The 22,097-nt window shown below is 40.8% G+C and overlaps 1 protein-coding gene across 3 annotated transcripts in view; it reads left to right on the top strand.

The window, feature by feature from the left end:
- The window catches only part of Rbp6 (RNA-binding protein 6), a 620,601-nt gene that overhangs the window by 180,176 nt on the left and 418,328 nt on the right, over nucleotides 1-22,097 (top strand). The window contains exons 1-2 of one of the 3 annotated variants that reach the window (XM_034315148.2): nucleotides 18,026-18,181; nucleotides 18,510-18,549. The exons of the other annotated variants lie outside the window; for them this stretch is intronic. Coding sequence (XP_034171039.1) covers nucleotides 18,173-18,181; nucleotides 18,510-18,549 — 49 coding nt within the window. The 5' untranslated portion in view covers nucleotides 18,026-18,172. Of the gene's footprint in view, nucleotides 1-18,025; nucleotides 18,182-18,509; nucleotides 18,550-22,097 lie in introns of those variants that run through there. 3 annotated transcript variants of the gene reach the window in all.

Raw genomic sequence — 22,097 nt, 5'->3', positions numbered from 1 at the left:
CATAGTTTAATTATCTTAGCTCGTCATCTTTCTTTAATCCTATTAGACGTTTCACCTTTCGCCCACAGAACTCTAAATATAGGTCCTTTATAAGTACTCACTGTGCTATAATTTTTAGAAATGGTACTCTGAAATGGCCACATCGAAAATGTTCTCAAAAGAAAACGAGGGTCGCAAAATGATTCATACATGGTGTAGAGAGAAAATTGATTTTAATTCGGATGAACATAAATCCAAGCGAACATAGATTTTCTTCTACATATTTCATAATACAATTTGTTCGATAATCCAATCTATCAAATATACTTCGTAATAAAATTTGCATATCGAGGACGCGAAGAAAATTCATCGATAATAACGAGTCCACATCGACATACGGTCATAAATAGCGGTTTGCTAGCAGGTCTCTGGGTCTATAGCAAGATTGTGCAGTATTTATATCGTGTGCCGATGTAAACGTATCAATGTTGCAAGAGCACCGTTTTCTAGTAGATACCATCGAGTGGTAGACGGTGCCTTCAAGGAGTAGCTTATAGACGCCAAACGGAATAGGAACACGCGAATGATGTTTCATATAATTGACGATATTCCATTTTGTGGAAGTAGAATCAGTGTAATCGATGAAACACTTACTCTATGATCTATATATATAGCAAAAAATCATACAAGAAAAAAGATGTCATAATTAACTTAAGACGGGAAGCTATCTAATTAAAAAATCATGGTACCTCATTAGCAATTTATTAGTTGAGTAATTGCATCATTTGAAACATTTTATGTAAATTTTTCTCCATCCCCACGTAAAAGGATGATAAAATTTCATAGGTTGCCTGAAAATTACCCAGTGGCATAGAAAGTTAAGGTCGCAAGCTAAGACTTCAGACGCAGCAGCCGAATTTCTGCTCCACGTTCAAAAACTAACTCGCGCAAAGAGGAAACATTGCTTATTGGCAGTTGCTGTTGGAGCCCGTTCGTCTGCTGCTCACGTCGCGGTTTACGCCGGGACTCGCGAACGCTAATTTCGCAGAAAATCGTGAAGACTATCGCCAGGTCCGCGGCGAACGTGCACGGCTTCGATATCTTGCTCCATCAAAGTGTCCGTGCCTGGAATAAAGCTGGACGTAAATGGAGTAGCCCCCGACCCTGTGCCGCGTCCCCTTTTTGGCGAGATTTTTCCCGATCAAAAGATCGACGCCGGCCTGCCTTCGTCGATACAGGCCAGCCCAGTTTTATTGGCGGTCGTTGCTATCTATAAAAGAGAAATACAGAACGTACAGTCGAATAAAGATGCGCTAACGTTCGCGGGCTTTGCCAACGCAAGCAGAAATCAAATATTTGAAACACGCGCCGTTTGCGGACTTCGTTCCTATTTCTCCGTCTCTCCTCAACGGTTATGCCTCTTTTTTCAACCCCTTTCGCATCGTTTCAACCCCCTTTCGCCGCGATTCCAGGCTCGCTAATCCGCCGATACGAGATTGCTTGGCCGGTCGTGTGAGTTGAAGGGACGCAAGAAGTACTATGGAACTGGGATGAGAGACGAAGAGAGAGAGAGTTTTAAGGGGGAAAGGTTCGATTAAAGGGAACGAGGAGAGTCGGTGACGGCTTGTTCTACCAGCCGCGTTGTCGATTCGCTCATAGGGAGAGGGGCTGGCCTCTCTCATTGACAGGAGACGCATTACATTTGGCAGCGATTTCACTCAGCGAGATTAAGCTTATTTTCGCCAGGCCGATTTTTCTGGCACCGTGCACCCCTCACTTTTTTCCTTCCTCTTTCTCGTCCACCGCCAACAGCCCTGTGGCGGTCCTATTTGTCCATCCGTCTGATCGCCCCTCTTGATTTCTTTTTCTACATCCCGGAACTGGTCGAAATCTTTGCTTCAGTTTCTTTCGGGATGTCATTTCCAAATGCTGGTGTGTATGAGGAAAGATAACAAAATTCTTTTATTTAGTACTTTAAAAATTACGCTTTCTTCGGATAGTAAAAAAATTTCTTATTTTACTCATAATATTGTACAATGTCAAAAATTGAAAGACAATGAATCTTCGTACAAAACCACAAAATCAAAGGCAGTATTCATCTTCGGTCCAAAGACGTCTTTCTCCCGCATGTCTTCGATGGTGAAGACCCAATCGTTACCGTGATAAGACCGTAAAAGGATGCGGATTCGGATTATTGTCTAAAGCGACTCTCCTTCTGGAGTGGATGCCATTCAGCCGGATAAAGCCGAACCGGAAACGACAGGAGCAAGGGATAGGTCGCAATGGTCGAATAATGGACCAGCCATCTTCTTTGAAGTCCCCTTCAGAGTTTTGGCGTTAATTGATGCGAGTCCGGAGTTCGAAAGATCGTCCAGCACTTCCAGTCAGCTTCCTTACTCTCTCGTGGACCTCTTCTCCTCGCTGTTCATCCTTAACGAGGGTAGATTACGTCGACGGTTACAGATCCACCCTTCGTACTGCTTCTTGGAGTTATCTTCATTGAACTGTCCGGGTTCGTCGAAGTTTCGTGAATTTTCCCTTTCACTTCGTAATTAACAAGTCGTTGCAGACAGCCATTCATTTAGGTTTTAAGATTATTTAAACGCCAACGAAGCAAGCAGTGTTTTTTGTATTTTATTTCTTCGTTCCTTTTTCATTTGTTTATCACAAAAGATAAAATCGTTGGTTAATCCTTGTTCGGAATAAAATCCAACCATTCTACGGGACCGGCCCGTTGAAATTCCACAGTGCCGAGACGAAAAAGGGGTTCGTTCGACGCTTGATCATCAGCCTTTTCGAAACTTTTTAGGCGAAACTAATTCACTTCGCTCCGTCAGGAAAGTTTTCGCCGAGCGGACGGATTCAATTGGCTTAATTAAACGCTGTCCGATTCGTCTATTTTGCGCCCAAAAACCCGGCCGGGTCTTTATTAAGATGACGCTGCCAAAGCAAACCCCGAACTGGCAAGAAGACTTTGTCTCGAAAGTAACAATGAGAATTGTTTTCGTCTGCCCGAAAGAATGAACCCTCTTCATCGATCAGGATGGTTTGTTTGCCGTTTGCAAACTGTTTTTGTTTCATCAACGATTACCTTGCTCGAAAATCATCCGTGCTTGGGAACTTTTTGGAAGGCGGAATTTCCGGAATATCTGGACGCGTGTAAATTTGCACAGAAGGGAAACGTTTTCAATTACGATTTCGTGGAACGTCGCCATTAAATTATCGATGGAACAGCGCATCATTATGCGCGTCGTAACGTCGTTAGTCGACCAAATTCGAATTCCCATTTGTCAAGCGAAAATTTCCCGTCTATCGTTTCGATTCACCGACAATAATAAACATTTACGTTTAAATATTACCTATCTACCGTGGCTCGTACCATGGTAAATCCGTCCAATAAAAAGGTAACGGCTCCGTTGAAACGTTGCGGTCAGTTATTTGAACATGTAATAACATGCAAGACACGCGCGCGGCCGCATCAACCGTTTATTGTGTGTTTATTTGCAGCGCGCTGATTCGCTTTACTTTTACAACGCGAACAACATCAATAACATAAATCGAGAATTATTCTGGTTGATAAAGTGGCAAATAATAAAATATTCCCGTTCCAACGCGTCATTTTTAGTGGAATCAAAATGCTGATTGATTCTTTTATCGTGTGCGCATTGTTAAATGAATTGAATTTGGAAATTTATTTTCCTGCATACCCTGAAACCTTTATATTCCAAAATTATAAAATGGATCTGTGCCTTTTATTTGTTCATTTGTTAAATAATTGGTTCAATCTGCAGGTATTTGTTTCGAATGTAATGTTTATTCGTACAGTGCAGATTTATAATTGCTTAGTATCAATGCAATTCTGCAACACTTTATTGTATGCAATAAATTGTTGCCTTAATTTAAAATTATTTCAATGAAAGCTTATGCTGCTACAAATTTTACAATGCAGCAATAGGTTCAATCAATATGGAATGTTCGTATTTCACAAATATAGTTTTATTACACCATGGAGTTAATTGTTTTTGCATTCAGAAAATTGTCTTTAATTAAATGATAATGAATTTAATTTTAATTATTAGTCATAAATTAAGAATATCCATCTACAATAAACAACCATACCTCTTGTATTTCCTTTTGCAACATGACACTATGTCATCATAGCTTTCAAATTCAATTGCAGATCCATTTCAAAGGTATCGGCTATACCAAAAAAAAAAAAAAAATAATGGAAATATTGACTTGCATCACTTTTCAAACGCAAGAAAAGACAAGATTATGAGTAGCCGAGCGTGTTACCCGAGAAGGCGTTCTTGAGTACAGCCGCCCACGCTTCGATACTTCGGAATAACTTAAACCACGTAACTGGATCTTGAGGCTGTTCTTTGAAGTACATACTGTGTGGAAGAACAGCGTCGTGCTCTGTTCTCCTTCGCGTGATAATGATAACCTTGGAGCGGATCGAGATTCCAGTCGACGGCTCAACTTCAGGAAGCCAGAACTTGGTTTCGACGGATCGATTTTCTGGAATGTCGTGCAACTTACAGCTGACACCGTAATCGATATATATATATTATAACACCTTGTTTATGAACCGCGATCGTGTGCCTTGGTAACGCAAACGCAACTCTACGTCTCTTCTCGTTTCCGTTCAACTTCCGTCTACCAACTCTGACATTTCAGCAGAAATATGATTTTATTAGAATCTGAAGTTATCATGTCAGAGTTAATTAAATGCTACTTAATTACAATTAAAGAGACATTGAACTAAAGGTTTATTCAAATTTCTCAAAATCATCCTGACCTTTCCATCAGGTATCAGAGAATGAAACATCAGTCGAATCCAATCTCAAGAGAATCCTCAAAGGAATAATTAACCCAAATTCATTGTGGATGGTAGAATAGGAGAATACACGAAACGTTGCATAAATTAAAAGGGTTAGAGCGAAGGGCATTTCGATCGTCGTCGCTCCTCTCCACGCATATTAAACGCCTTGTCCTGTTCGCTAAGGCACGTCAGAATTCCGTCGCCAGCCACCACTTATCTCTGATTTGGTGTGCTTCCATTGTATGAAAGCCATGTTTCGCTATGCATGTAGGGAAAATTTAGTTTTGGACACGTCTCGTGTAACAAGTAGTGTAACGAGGAACAAGCGCGTCCATCTTCCTCCTTTTCATGAAAGCGTAACGTGAAATTCCTTGGAGGCCCTTGTATCATCTAAATCCCGGAGGAAACGCCGTATCATAGGCATAATGTTAAACATGATTATTATTTCATGAACTTGAAATAGGAATCTTGAATTTTATTAAGGGTTGTGAAAAGAAGGGGTGACGAATTTTTGTGCTCTGTTTAATTTTTATTTCTTCTATTCTCTTGGGTGACTAACAACGTATTGAATAAAAAAATTAGGAAAGTTTTTATTCTATTTTATTGAAACTTGTAATAAAAAAATAAATTTCCTCAGTCTTTTGAAATACTGCCTGTTATCGTCTTAAACACAATTCTGAAGTGACTCCTTCAATTACCATCTGTTCCCTGCTTGAAACATAAATCGTAGCGAAGATAAAAACACTCGAATACGGTATGATTCGGTAGAAGGGAAAAGCAGCAAGGAAACGGAACGTTATCGTGCTCGACGAAACCGGAACGTTTCTTCGTCTGTCGTGCGTTTTCGAGCGAAAATATTCCGGAAAATAGCGCGATTTCATGACGATGCCCGCCGTCTCTTGGCAAAAAAATGTCGAAAGCCCTCGAGCGGGTTCGACTTCTTTACTTTCAACTAAAGCAGAGTCTGCATCATCATTCTGGGTTAGCGTGCCGAGATTGCTCGATGCTTGAACCGAGCTAAATCCTGATAGCAGTGTAAACAGATAACGCTTCTAGTCTCTGAGATATTTTCCTTACGCAACCGTGGAAAATCGTTCGATAAGTTGTTCCCGTTAACGAGCCTTTCCCGCCTCAGTTTAAATCCAGCCGAGGAACATTCAGTTTCGATTACATTTGCCAGAAGCTCGTTCCCGTTGGGCACTTAGCGCTCGCACATCCGCGAACCGCTCCGCTATTTGCGCGCTCGTTAACACATTTTCGACCGTATCCTCTTCTCGTCTGGCTTCCACGTTTCCTGAAATTCCACCACCAAGGAATCCACGTTAATTAAAGCGTCCCAATTCAACCGAGCGCTAACGACGTTCCCCGATAAACTCGGCCGACCAAGAAAGTCGGCATCCGTTTGGAACTAGGCTCCGTGAACGGAATACTATGTGTCCTTGCGACTACTGATTTCGTCTGCTTCTTCTTGGTTAAATGCCTGGAAAACTTTCTTCGGATCTTGCTTATGCTTGCTCTTTCCCTTTAATTCAGAACTGAAATTGCCTTCTACAGTTTAGTATTTTGAATATATAAGGTCCTTCGGTTTCTGATAGCGTTGTTGTAATAATTGTAGTTTCAGATTTTTGGGGGTAAAACTAAATAGACGAAGCCTTTTTATAATACATACATCGTTTCATATAAATCTTCCAATCAGTGTTTTCTACATGGTAGCAATCACAAGCGAGGAGCATTTTTTATTACGCACCTGTCGCGGTAACAATACAAAAAATAATAGGATTTAACGATTTTTGTTTTTTTTTCTTTTACTGAGGGCTTAACCAGCGAAACGAGGCAAAGAAAATCCCGTTCGCTCTCTCTAGCTGTAAAACTTATTTGTCGCCATAGCCCGGCAGCCAATAGATTCCTCGATCCTCCGTAACGACGTCGAAATCGTCGCGCATGTCAATTTTTTCGCTCTGCAATTAAACCAGCCCCGTCCCATCGGCGATTGTTCGATCCTGCGCCACGACACGCCAGGCCACGGCTAAAAGCCATCTCTGTCGATTCTGTCGGGGCTGTCGATTTATATTCGAGGATCGTCGTAATCGCGCAAAGTACGGAACACGAATCAATTCCTCTGGCTGGAGGGTCGCAAGGTGGTGGCGGCGGCTGGTTCGAAGAGTGAGGGATGGTCGTTCGTACGAGAAACTTTGCAGGAGTTCGTTTAAAGTAGCCGAGATCCTTTCGTCCCGTTTTCTCTCTTTCTCTCTTCGCGCTTTCGAAAGCGATCGCAAAAATCGGCTTTCGACTCGAGGAAAGAGCGTCGAACGGATTCCGGTTGCTTTCCAAACTTTCCTTGCTAATTGATTGTTTAGCCAGTAGAGGTGATTCTTTTGTCGACCCCTGGCTAGGCTACCATCTTTTCGTCGTTGCGCACAGCTTCATGTTACGTTGAACGTTTCGAATCGCAATTCCACCGAGGTGTTTTCTCTTTTTAACCGACTTCGAAAAGAAGGAGGTTACTCAATTCGATCAGTATATATATATATTTTTTCTCTTCTCTGCTTTCCTTCACACAGCGAATTCGTAAAGACGGGATAGTCGCTCGTCATCGTATTCTTCTTCCGAAACTATTTCCAATGCTGTCGTCGTACGCTGCAAACCGTGATAGGAACTTCCTTGCAAAAGATTTCAGCGCGAAAGTCTATGTGTGCTCCAGAATTTTGGGATCGATTTCATAAAATAAAAATAGGACAATGCATTTTTCTCTTTGTTTTTTTATTTGCTTCCCATTGGAATTAGACTAATCGCGTTTATTCGCTACGCGTATCGATACGTAGGAAATGGTTGAAACCAGCAAAAATAAAAACCGCTAGAAAAATCCATTAACGCGGTTTGCCTTATCTACGGGAAAGTACTAAAAGCTCTGTTGAGATTTATTGTAAATTCAACGAGCGTTTAACTTTCTACCTTCGTGCGGCTTGCTCATTTCTAACACTGACCCTCTTTTTCCTCTTTTTTTTTTAAGGTACGGGATTTTCAAAAAACAAAAAAAAACACAATAAGTATATATCGCCGAGTGGAAAAACATACGAATACCTTTATCAGAGATCGAAGAAAAACGAAGCAAAGGATTTTCCGTGGCTGGTGTTCGTGACTACATAAAAACTGCGTTCGTATTCGAAAGCAAAGTTGCTCGTCCGATAAAATTGCACAATGGGACGACGATGAAATAATATTTTAACCGAATTTTTGTACGCGCTTTTCATGCGGTGAAAATCTATCCGATACGAAACGATCATGTTTCGATAAAAATAGACATTTCCCATGAATGATTATTTTTCAACTGGTACACTTTTTTAGTGCAATTGCTGGTTATTTTGTTATCAGAAGCCATCTAATCATTTTAGTGAATTGAACGATGGAAATTATAATATGTTGCATGATTGACTTCGTGGCAGATGCGAGTTGCGTGCAAACGTGGACGAACCGACGCAAGTTAGAGAGAATTCAAAATTATACGCGTCGAACGTGCAAACTCGTGCCTTCTCCATTTGGAGTATCGGCTCGATGTGCCATTGAATGCATTAGAATTGGTAACTGGTTCGCTTCTACACGTACATCAATAAAGAGCACCTGTTAGTTCCCTCGAATTCACGTTTACGATCGCTATGTATTATACAATCGCGTTGGCTGCTTTCTGTCTGGTGAGAAACATGAATGAATGCGAAAATTTGGCTACGTTTTTCTTCTCATAGAGTGTTATGATCTTTTCTTCAAAATTGTTTCAATAAAGATCATAAAGTATAATACCCAATCAATGGTAATATGTAAATACGATAGTTTTGAATGAAAACAGATTCATAAAAGATTTAAAGGGTTAATTTTAGTATTAGATCTAAATTTAAAAGAAAATAATACACTTTCAATACATTTATTAATATTTACTGAACAATATGATTTCCATCGTTGCTAATGATCTCTTTCCAACATGATGATAATTTGTGGATTTTATTTCTGTAGAATGACATCTTTGAAAACTTGAGATGACATTAAGTGATAAAATTGTTTGGAAGTTTATCGTACAAAAGCAATTCATTACGTCATAATAAGTGACTATTTTGATCATAATCGGGAGAACCACAGTTCGGAATTTCAAACACCGTGGAAAGTATGACAATTTGTATGTAATGAAGTTTTGTGAGAAACGTCAGGTCGGAGGGGTTAATTAACCGCGTTTCGACCGCGAGCGAGAAATAATATTCACGCTCGCTCCTTCGAATTCGTCGCGCGTGGATTAGCGGCAGTGAATTAATTCATGTACGCGTAATCGGATCACGAACTCGCATGTATAATCTTCGCGTCTCGCGGTCTACCAACATTTCGGCTCTGGCTATGTATCAAACCGTATTCAGCCTATGGGGAATTTCATTTTTATCTGATCAACGAGCGTTTGTCAGAACGGTTCCTCGATTTCTCTCGGATCAGGCGAGAAAAAATAAACAACGGATTTAGAGAATACGCGTAACACGAACAATAGAGTTGGACAAAGAGAGGGCAAATGGGGTAAATGTCGGTAATACCGTTATCAGGGCGCAGCCGTGTGTGTCAGTTCGGTAATGAGCCGAGCGGAAGTCAATCAACGCCGGTTGCGCGTTTGCAACAACGCCGATAACGATTTTCACGATTTTGTGGGTTATTCTCACTCCACACATTTTCTGTAGGTGTTACGAAACTGTACAATGAATTATACACAGCTGTCGATAGCTTTTATGCATCTCTTCTGTACAGGATGTTCCATGTAAATGGATTTAAAAAGTAAAATTTCGTCGACGTTCATGCGATTCTATGTATGTCTCGAGTTTCTCTGATGTGCAAAGATCTCTTAACCTAGCGTTCCCGATTTATTTCGGGGCCGATTAATCCTTCCACGGAGCGAGCATCTAGAGAAAGAAAACTAAAGCTTCACGGAAGTCTATCGTAGCAGTTACATTTATAGCGGCCTCTCGACTCGTCACGTTACATACTGCTTCGTCGTTTTCTGCTCCGGTCACTTACGCGGCAACAGTGAATGAAATAACGAATGGAATTGGTCAATCAGCAAAGGGTAGAATGACAATGTAATGCATAAAATTCTGTCTTCAATTTTTCTCTTCTATACGTATTAATTATGTATTCTAATAAATTTTAATTTCTTCACTTTGCATCTTGAATCTTAAATTAATTAAAAGTTACAAATAATAAAATAATACGACTTCAGAAAATATCAATTTCAAAATTTTATGTTATAGTGCACTTTAAATAGTGAAGATACGTGTTTGCGAATTCCCGTGCATTTCATTCAGAAGCACTTTCCTCGATTCGGCCGTAAATTAGTGACAGGTCGCTCGTAACGTCGGCATAACCGCCGGCATAATTTCTTCGGAACTATGTTGAAACACTTTTCTAAAGTTACTAGAAGGAGGGGATGGTTCGTAGCCGTTACTCGGACGTTTGACGACTCTCTAAAATTCAGCCGAACTCCGTTTACGTATTCGAAGATTCGTGCTAGGCCAGCCGTTCCACGCTGAAAATACGAAATATCTGGGATGGTAACCTGTTCCCAGCGGGTAGTAGTCTGTTCGAGAAGCGTACAGTAAGCCGCGTACATCGTGGAAAGTTCACGGGAATGTCAAATTTCCGAGTGTTCGCTTCAAATCAGTGTCCAAATAAACTACCCCACGGTCGACGTGGCTTCTTCTCATGGGGCCTACCTCTCTTGCTTTCGCATCCGCTTCTGTCTTACGTTCCTTTTCCCGTTGGAATCCCTGGTCGCCTCGTTTCCACCCTCCTCCTACGCTTTCTCGAGCTTCCCTCAGGATTCAGACGTGCCGCCTTCCACATCGACGACCATCCACCGTCAACAGCTAAGACGTCTCACTTTGCTCGAGATGCAGGCTACGCCGGATGTTTGAAAACGTTTTCTCGCCTACGCGTTCCTTTTCCCCGTTTCTGGCCCCCCGTTACCTCTTAGCCAGCATCTTTTCGTGACAGATGGAAATCTCGCGACCGATTTGAAGCCTGAAATGTTGATGAAACGCTCTCGTGTCCCGCGTACTCGTTTAGTCCTAGTTTCCTTCTTTTTCTTCGTCTGATCACGCATTCCTTACCTACTGTTACATTGTTTAGTGTTGCATAAACAACTTCTCCCGTTACCCACCCCTAATTAGAAATATTAGTTTAAAATAAAAATACTGCTTAATGACTATCCCGATAGTAACGAAATAATTAACTACATCATATATATCTGAAAACTGCAAAGTACGATTATTCAACACTTCATCAATTGGAATGTATATTCGTCCATTACCGTTCTATTTCAATCTCTCTATCGACTGATCCTTCAGCACTTATCGAGTAACCAGCAAGAGCCTTTGGATGTTGAAGAGGGTCGATACATCAGGTAGATCGTTCTGCGAGCGTTCCAAGCTTGCCAAAATACCAAACGCTCGAAACATATTGCCGTAACCACTGGTGGGCTAGAATATCGCGGAGCCACGGCTCGCGCGCCGGTAATCTTAGCCCGTTGAACAGAGGCAGCGATAATATTTCGAGCGAGTCAGGAGAGCCGGATCCAATCGAATCGCAATCAAACGGACGCGGCTCGAATTAATTCCGTAAGCGGCATTCAATTCGGCGGGTCGGTATCTAGTCGCGAGAGCCGGCCGCGCGCGTTAGCTTGCTTCTAAATCAAGACGGATCAGCCTGGAATCCTCGTACGTCAGAGGCCGTGAGCCGGCGCGTCGCGTGCACGTGCGTGCAATCGCAGTCACGTGTACGCGTGCAAATCTATAACCGGTTACAACCGACCCGGGGTTGGATGCACCGAGGGTTGCAGGGCAGAGGGAGCGAGGAAACATCTACAGGATCTCCGTCTACAAGCGCGCACCGTGAACGCTTGGTAGATGTACAGGGTGTTCTCGAATTGATGTGCGCAATCCAGGAATTACAGATTCTACATCGAAACGTAAATCGAAAATTTCAGACTTCAGAAAAATATCCTTAAATGTTTGTCAGATACACATGCATTTATTTTTCTTAAAAGTTAAACCCTTCCTGAGAAAATCGTACTGCATATTTCCAATTTATATTCGCATCTGTAATCAATACCCTTTCAATTGCGCCAGTAGTTCGAGGACACCCTATATCTGTTCTGATCACGTGCACATACGTATGTAACTGCATACGTGATGCACACTCACGATTCCGCACACAGGTTCGTCCGTACATTACGTTGATCCATACGTGTTTCCAAGTTATCGGGAGCCTTTTCAGTTCTGCAGTGCGGTGCAACGCTGGTAGCTAGCAGCAGCGTATGCGCGGTGCAGCGCGGCGGAATGCGAACGCTCGCATTATTTACGCTAAATTTGTCGGCGGGGGGGCGGGGATTCGGGGCGGCGCGGAGGGCGCGTGGCAAAACGCAAAACGGCGAACACAAAATGCAAAACGCCGGGGTAGACGTCGACACGAAGCAACGAAGGGAAAAAGAGCGGTCGGCCAGGAAGGCGGAAAGAGAAGGCCACGCGGTATGCGGTCGGTCGAGTTCAACCGATTGGAAACCAGCACAGGCCTCTGTAATCTCTCAAATTGTTCGCTCTGTTATTTTCTGCTTTCGTCCGACGGACCCGGCGGAATCCTCCTTCTCCCTCCTTTCTCCTATTTCCTCCTCGTTTTCTCGCGCAGTTTTATGCACAACCCTGTCGTATAATATTCCGCCAACTGCGTTGCCGGAAGACAGTTCTCTGGCTCGGAAGGGAATCGAATTGTAAATAGAAATGGCTTTCTCGTAGATGGGAATGGTGCTTGAGAGTGCCGTGAAAATGACGGTGTTACGTGGGATCTGAGCGTTATGAAATGTGTTGAGTTCTTATCTAAGCGTATTAATAGGTTGATTGCAAATTGGAAGTCAACGGAGAATGAAATGATAAATTTAAGGAAAATGAACGGATTTTTTTTAAACTGCTTCGATATTATAGGTACTTTCACAAATTGAAATTGTTGTTTAGTGGTACAAATTCAGCATGAAAGATCTAAAAGCAGAGTAATGTCATGCACGAAATCATTGCCACGAAGGTGTCTTCTGGTTACAGCGGTACGACAACCGTGGCATCGTTTGATTCACAACGCGATTTCACCGGCTTCGTCACGCACGCGTTAAAAGAGATAGCGTGCCCGACACGCGAGCCCCTAACGTCGTCGAACGGACGAAGGGTATGAAATGGCCGATACGAGGGTGTCATTGTTTTTACGCGTTGATAAGGGCCGCGTTTAATGGCCTGTGGAATTTTCAAGCGACCGGTGATTTGTCCCCTCTCGCGTTTTGCATTGACACCGCGGCTAATCCACTCGTTATCTGTCTTGCTTCCTCTCTCTATCCTCTGCCGTCCTAATCTCTTCTTATCGTAAGTCATAAATACATTTTGCGCGAACTGTGATTACCACCGAAGCGCTGGTATCTCATGACGGTGAATAATTGATGTCTTGTTTAATTACTTTTTTCAACCGTGCACCTGTACAAGATACTAGTTGCATGGATTATCAAACGCTTTAATTAATCCCCGATAATTTCAGGGTTTAAATCTTTTTTTTCCTTTCCGGTGTTTGTCAGAGCTTTTTGCTAGTTTGTTTTCCATTCTGTTTGCACTAGTTTCGATGTACTATATTATCATTATAAAAATTACTGCGAAACTAGTTTATTAATTGCAAATTTTACTTTGTCTGAAATTAAATTTAAATTGTTACCATTTTATTAGCCCATAATAGAAATGATTTAATAACGGTATAAAATAATTGAAATTTCACTGAAAAGGTAAAAAGAGTAAGCGATCAGAGTGCAGTGCAATCATTACGAGCAATCGACGATATTCGACAAACGTTGCGGTTAATTTGAAGTTAATTACCGTATCGGCGTCGGTGAAGTGTAACCTTTCAAATTATTTCACGTGGCCTTCCTTTTATGCTTTTCTGTGCGTCGTAAAGTTGCATGTAATTACACGGTAGCCGGGTGTGCAACGATAAATTGTAATCGATGCATGAAAACATGCGAGCAAGTCTAAAGCAATGGCGTTACCTACGATCTGCGAATATTCGTTCGTTATTAATACGCTGCTAAGTGGCTTTTTGCTAATTGCCCGGTTGCTTATTATCTTTATTGCGTATCGACTTCGCCGATGCTAAACGTTCGTGATACACCTCTATTTACGGCGGTTTCGATTACGCGTACGATAATTCGCGTAATGCCGCGGCACAAGTAATTCGATAAGATGAGATATTTATGATTAGCCGAGCTTTTAGGAAATCGAGTAATATACACATAACGTTCAAGAGGATATAATCCGTACCCTTATATTACCCGGAGCACATTTTTACTTTTTCTTCTACGACCGATGCTATCGGCTTTTATAACCGCTACCTAACAAATTACTTAATTAGCATTGTGTTTTAGACAAAAGTTATCTTCCTGGGATCTCTTCCGTATTTTGTGAAATTGGGCGAATAACTTTTCATCTAACCACCGTCTATTACACGGAATTCTTATTATTACTCTAATATTTAAATTGATTTAATTTTGTATTCGTACCGTGTGAATTTTAGAAAGTTGTCAAACATCCAACAGTACATAAAGACATGTAATAAATGAACCTCCCTCAGAATTAATTATTATTCCAAAAAATATTTATTAATTGCTTTTAATACAGTATTACAACTTTGTCATAAAATAATTACAATTTATATCATAAACCTCAGTTAACATGATTTGCTCTCAGAGCTGAGAATGTCATATAAGATAACATTTATTACATTTACAATCCAATCTCTCGGTAACTAACCATAATCAAACCATTTCTCTACTTGTCCATTTATCTCCTACATCGATCCAAGTATCTCTTCCCTTGTATCCCCCGAAACTCCCTGGCCTTTGTGCTCCACTCGAACGGACGGCGAATAGTCGATCACAGGTAATACGCGATAATAGAAGCGTATCGTTTTCCCTTCAGATCTCGCGCCCCTTCTTTCGTCCTTCCATTTATACTGGAATCCTTTCCACGGCGGTTGGTTCATTTACTAGGGTAGTTTCGTAGTTTCGCAGTTTCCCGGGGTTTCGGTGGCGGAGGTGCTCGCCGGTGGCGTCCATTTGTATCGGGGAAAACGGCTTCGGGAACTGGAAACGCTGGACCGTGGCCAGGAATTTATCCGATCCCTTTCCCTTACTCTCGTTCCTGGTATAGGTGCAGGTGGACCTGGCTCGGTCTCCGTGTAAACGCTGTATTTATTACCTCGTTTCCGATGTAAATGCGCGTGCCGTGGATTATTGGGAACTGATCTTCCGCTCTCGAGGATAATTCCAATTGTAGCTGCAGCCCCTTTGCCGTCCCCTTCTTCGTTCCCTTTCCACGGCGCAACGGAACATCGTCACCGACCGAGCCATCCACCTCTGAACGGCAAGTTTCAGCAAATAGGATAGATACGCTGATTGTGAGCGAAGCGAAGCGAGACGGCCAAGCGGCCATGTAAACTCGGTGTACGAGCAATTGCACACGTGGCCCCGTGGCCATGGATAATATATCAATTGCTCCTCTGATATATGCATACGTAGGATCGCGCGTAACTGGACCACGCGTGCACTGCCCTGCGGCTTAGCCGTCGATCCTGCAATGGCTTCCTTCCCTCGATCCCGATGAAACCGATTGCCAGCCACCAAATAGACGAATCGTTAATGGCTTCAACCAACATTCGGTAATTGCTTATAAGCTTTGCTTGGCTGTGTAAAGTGGTTTCTTACTGGATATGTCAAAATTCGAAATTCAATTAATACCTTACAGAATGTTCCGTAACTCTACCTTGAATCGTATATTTCCATGAAACTTTTAGAATTGTTAAACTCTACTCTTACATATTTGACGTGTCCCTGAAGCGACTGTTCATTTGCTTCGACGACAAGTTCATCCTACACAGTCGAAATCGAGTTTCTGTACCGCCATATCACAGTGGTTAACACTCTCTTTCGTCCGTAAAGTTGTCCAGCGGTTTACTGGCCAGTATCAAAGATTCATCCGACGCAAACAGGAGCCGGTGGAACGCGTGCGTGTTACGTTAGACCCGTTCTCTTTGCGTCCGGATCAACTAGACGGGAGGAGAGTTGGTAACAGGCGGTGGACTGACGTTAACATACCGCGGGATTGTCCGGGTGGCGGTCGCGGTCGGCAGCACTGCACAGTGCAGACTGGAGACCCGATGTCTGTGGTTTAAGTCGAAGCTCCGGATATCAAGAATTCATGACTGACCTACAGTGGCAGTGTGCAGAGTTAGGTCGTACTGTGAGACCGAGCGATTTCTTATGGTTATTCAATGTTCTCCTTCAGCACTTAATAGCTCGACTGTTTTCATGCTGTAAAACGTCTTTACGTGTTATTCTGAAGTAATAAATCACAGGTTTGAAATTTTGAAACTGTAGATTTGTAAAATTATTACCACGCGTAAAATTATTACCACTTGCATTTTATTCCAATCCCCAAACGTATAAACAATTAATAATCGTTTTAATGTTTGATTGGATCTTTCCCTTGTTCTATTCCCTGGAATCATCTGGAACGTATGAGTGTCCGTTCGATCGAATGAAAGTTTTATGTTTAACCAGAAGTTTCTTGGGAAGGCGATACGTTACACGGCCTCATGGGAAAATCGATCGACGCGCCGCGATCGGATAAGAATCCCTGAATTACGTCCTTTTCGACCTGCACGCCGTACGGCTTTATTGAAATCTTTTTTTAAGGGTCACATTGATTGCAGAGATAAGGCCGACTAATGGTATTATACGCTACCCTCCGCTCCCTATTTATGATTTTTTTCACGTCGAGAATTTTATGCCGATCGCAGCGCGATACGGATTTTACGCGTAAGCGGAAATCAAGCATTCGATTGCCACCTTTCTTTGCTCGCCCTTTGAAGATCCTAATCTTTATGTTTAGGAGGAAAACACACAATAAGATTCGAATCTTTAGGATTGAAATCTTATTAGAATCTTATTGCATTCTTTTGTTGACGTTATTCAAGTAGTTTACTTGAAGATTAATTACATTTTGAAAAGCGTGTTGTTTTGAAAAAGGTTTTATGTTGATGCAAGGGTTAAGAGTCAAGGTAATGTAACCAATTTATTTTGTGATGTGTCAGCTTTATTTAATTTCGAGGAAAAATATAATTTGTATGAGAGGTAACATTGTTTAAATTACATGTATTACAAATTCAGCAATATTTTAACATCAGGGGAGTTTCATCATATTATAACATATAATTATACAAATTGGATGGAAAAGTATTTTATGTTCAATTTTATTCATATTTTCACTGTAGCAAAATAACCACTGTTTTTTAAATATCGAAAGAACAATTTATTTTCATTTTATATTCATGCTTTTGAAACAAAAATATAAATATTAAATTTAAAACCCTTAACTTAAAAGAATTATTTCTCAATTATTCTTATACCTATGTATATTAACACCGAATCTCAGTATTCAAGGCTCGCAATAGATAACGTGGTACTTCACGAAAATTACTTTCGTCCCGAAGAAACGATTCGAGAGTAATATCGGCACGAAGAGCGGGCAACGATAAAAGGCGACTGCTCTGAAACGAGTCGAGATCAATTTGCGATTTCGACCTCACGTTTCGCGCCGAAACTCGATCGAAGTCCCGACAATCTAGACCGTAAATAACGAGCGGAAGTTCCCAACAGCGGAAGATCCCTTGGCAGGTCTACACTTTGTCAGAGACGGATGATGCGGAGCTTTTCGCTGCGATCGAATCGGCCGGTGATTTACGGCGGGCCCTCGGATAGCGATCGTTCTTGTTTCGAGACGATTTCGATAGGCGCGAATTACGAAGTCGACCGAGAAACGAGTACACAAGATTGAGAGCTACCTCGAATCCACGAGAAACATTGCTCGGGATCTAATTGTACAATTTTCTAATAATTCTAACGCATTTTGGAGTCTATGTTTATGACATTTTCCCCTTACTTTCATTCGTAGAATTTGTTGATAAACTTGTGCAGAGAAAAAGGGCTGACAATGAGTCTATGAAGATTAGTACGTGCACGGGAAAACAAATCGGCATAGGTGCTGCCGCGCTTGAGAACGAGATAATCCTAGTAAATAAATACTCGAATTATCGGTGAGCAGCGACAGATGTGCCGAAGCGCGACCGTACATTAATTCCCTCTTCTGCCGTGCTCGAGTCACTGCGTGATCGGAAAGTGTACTCGTTGAATAAACGGAGTTGATTTTCAAACCGATATGTTCCTAGTGCGCGATTTACAATAATCATCATTCGTTGCTAAAAGAAGAAATGAGAGGTGTAAGTATTCAACAAATTGTTGACATAAAATTAGTTAGAATCTAAAAAGCGCCTATATCATAACCTATGAGTGCCAATAGTAGTGAAAGGATTGAACTAACCCTTAAATGAATTATCATCAATTTACACCTGTAGAAATAGTTTCACACAAACTATTATATAATCTGTAAAAGACTATAAATAAGCATTTTAACAGGTTAAAGTATCTCATAAAATGAAAAATAATTATGTTAAGGAAAACTGAAAATTGTGTATTTCACACATACATCCATATTACATTTTGTATCATCAAACTTAGTTTTAACATAAATTTTCTTTTTTGTTACAGGTAAGGCAATCTGCATTTTTTAACATCTATCACAAAATCGGTGAGTCAATCACAGCTATTAAATATAATTATAATTTGTTACAAGAATCGTTGGAAAACAACTGTGGCTTGACAGTTAGGTTCTGTTTCAAAGTTCCGTGTTATAGCTTAACGATTACGCGTCTCGAGGGTGATTTTTTTTTTCTGTGGGAAAGGGTGGCTCGAGGGAAATCCAGCTTTTCACGACACGTACATACACAGATTCAGAGAATTTGTCGTTCCTCGTGGATTCTAGTTTTCCACGTCAGCGCGTAGATGGCAGTACCGTACGCTTTCGTATTTAAAAGCTGCTCCATTATTTTTTTTACCCTCCGAATTGGATGCTACATCCAGCCGACGTTGATTGTCTGATCCTCGCAGGATACGACTCCTTTGAAATCGAAATGCGCTACACCGTGACAGGATAAACTAATTTAAATTCATATGAATTCATGTATTAACTTATACTTTTTAAAGCACTAAATTCAAAGGCCTTTCTCACCCCCTTATTATTTTTGGTAAATAGTACATTGATATTTAAATGTTATTAAAATTTGAGGACACTTGGTTTGCATCCTTTTTAATTTATAGTCCAAACTATATAGTACAATAATTTTCTCATGAAAAATTATGCAAATGTAAATTCATGTAGTTTGAAAAATAATATCCTCAAATATTTATGCCTTTACGGCATAAAAAGTCCGAAAAGCTCGTTATATTCATACATTTCTCCTATCTCTCTGGAATGCCTTTCTCTATTCAATCGTCACTCGTTTCAAACAAAAGACCCACGCAATTTGGTCAGTTTCTCCCTCGAAATTTCCAGACCCCCACAGTTGTACACTCGAACAGAAACGTTCGATCATTAGCCAGGACGATTTAGACGTATGAAACGCGTGCCGCAATTGCCTTCAGTTCCGATTACTTGGCCAAAATTTAGTCAGCAATAAATCATTTTTTCTGTATTCGCGCTGGTCGACCATGCACGCAAACAGAAATTACTTTTTTTTTTTTTTACACCAGTGTACGTGCTATCGACTCGATACTGCGTCGTCGGCTAGCTGGATTTCGGTATTTTTCTACCTTTTCTCTTTTTGTGGGACGCGCGCTTGAAAACTCTAGCTGTCGAGAATTCACAATCGCGCTGACATCGGCCACGATTGTGTAACGAAATCGCGACCGACTCATGGCGAACAATGCGCGGCAATTAGGTCGCCGATTACAATCAACGAATCGCTTTTCATCCCCTCTACGATCATAATTCGCGTTACATAGGAACGCAAGGGTTTGTGCAACCAGCCGTAAGACGAAAATGATGAATAATTATGTGGATAATGTGTGTGTCGTTAGGTTACATGAATCGAGAACGCGAGACGAATTTCTAGTTCCTAATTTTAGGTGGAATCGAGCTCCAAAATTTGTTTACCGAAATCATCCCTTAAAATTTGCTCAATTTGCGATTTTTCATTAAATTGTATCAATCATCAGAAATATGCATTTATATTGCCATTTACAATTTTTTAATTTGTTTACATTTTTCGTCCAATGTAAATATACCGTCTGGTAATTATAATTCATTCCTCTTCGAGTATTTTTGTCTCTCATGGAACAAACGATAAATAATTGAAATTCGATGTTTTGCAAATTTTCCCACGCGCAACACACCCAACTTTATCTATCATTTTCTCTTCGTTCTTCCTATTCCCAATTTACTGCGTTGCCCAAATCCAATAATTAACAACACTCGATAATTAATTCGATTGAAGTTCGTTTCGTCCGACAGCGATGTCGAGTTGTCGGGTTTCAATGAGTATTCGATACGCTGGTATTCCAAATCAGTTGTATTTTTATTATTTGTCTCCCTGATAATGTTTATCAGTGGCGTATCAGCTGTTAAGTCGTTCGGTCAGAAAATTTTTTAATTTAAATTGGAAAATTAAATTAACGCGTTGATGATTTACAATCATCGAGGCAGTAAAAATAATTTCTGGTGAATGTTACATGGATAGTTTCGGTCGTTTCGTGACCTATGCGAATTCAGATCCGGAGGGTGATTGTAGATGATCATTTGACCTGAATTGGCTCGATGATTTTTCGATGATCGCGCGAAATGACGTTGCAGTAACGCGAGTTCGCAACGGCGCGTGTGCAAAGATCAATACGAGCCAATTAATCGTTAATAAATAATCAGTGGTGCACGGCTGGAGCCAGCCAGATTGCAGTTCGTCCTTTGTTTCCAATATGGAGCGGTGGCCGCGTGTATAGAGTATGTACGTACGCTTACCGTTGTGTATATCGATATACGAATCGTATATTAACAGCATTACCATATAGAATTCGACACAGAATTGCGAGATTTTACAACGAGCACGATTTGCATGATTGATTGCACTGTAGTTTGCGCGGCTCATCGTTTACTGCTCAGACCTCCTTATCTTTTTTCCTATCAAATTTGTTCGCTCCGAAACGATTAAAATATTCCTTGATTAACAAATTGGAAAAGATTTTACAAAGTAGTACTTTGAATAGTAAATATATAGAATTTGTATTTGAAATAAAAAGTTCAAGTGGTTTGATAATCGTTTCAGTAGTATTATCAATTATTTCTGACAATAGCTGATCATACTGAATACAATTTCAATCGAATCCCATTTACTCATAAATTACAATCTATATCGCGGAACTTTTCGTCGAAAATAGTAGGAAATTACGTATTGGATTTGCGAACCATCGGCGATTATATTCTATGAATAAATCAACATACCGAATCGTATCAAATTTTAAATAACACTGCTCCAATTTAATGTCGGTTTCCATTGCTGCAACGCCAGAGGCATTCAACAGAAACTTGGAGTGTTCCGCGAAAGCGACGATCGGAATTGTTGCATAATTTTGCCACATACTTTTCAACAATGGAAATTATCGTTTAAATTGTACCGTAGGTTAGATGTTTCGCATACTTTTCTACGCTGGCAGAAACTTAAACCGAAACTCCAATCGATAAAGCGTAACTCGATTCCAACGAAGTTCCATTTGTTATCTATATGGAAATAGCTATCGGGGTCTGCTAAGACGATTTTTGAAATCGAATTGTCTCCGTCGTGACTTTAATTTGATTTCTTGAGTAAAATTCGATTCCGCCACGCTGATGTACGAGCATATTTTCTTGGCATACAACCCATACGAATAAGTCCCGATTCCATGCTTTAACGGGATTCCCTGCTCTCTTCTATTCCTCGTTCTCCTGCTAAATATATTCTTCTTAAACGATCACGATAGAGGCACATCGTTATGTTTCATTAAATATCAAATATGCAAATGAATGATACAAATTTTGTTCGTAATTCAAAAACTTTATTTTAAAATTGAAGTAGAATATTTCATCGTTTCTTATTTAATACAATTTTACATCACGCTCTAAAGATTTGTTTCCTCTTTATTGCATGACTTTTACTGTCTACCATTCAAGATAAAGCCTTGATCTTGTAAAATGAATTCTTGCCGACAGTCCAAGGTAATTAACATAGCTCGCGGGTAGAACAAGCTAAGTTCTTCATTTAGACCCCGTCG

The sequence above is a fragment of the Osmia lignaria genome, chromosome 15 (assembly GCF_051020975.1).
Source record: "Osmia lignaria lignaria isolate PbOS001 chromosome 15, iyOsmLign1, whole genome shotgun sequence".
NCBI lineage: Eukaryota > Metazoa > Arthropoda > Insecta > Hymenoptera > Megachilidae > Osmia > Osmia lignaria.
This window is presented reverse-complemented; position numbering and strand designations above follow the sequence as displayed.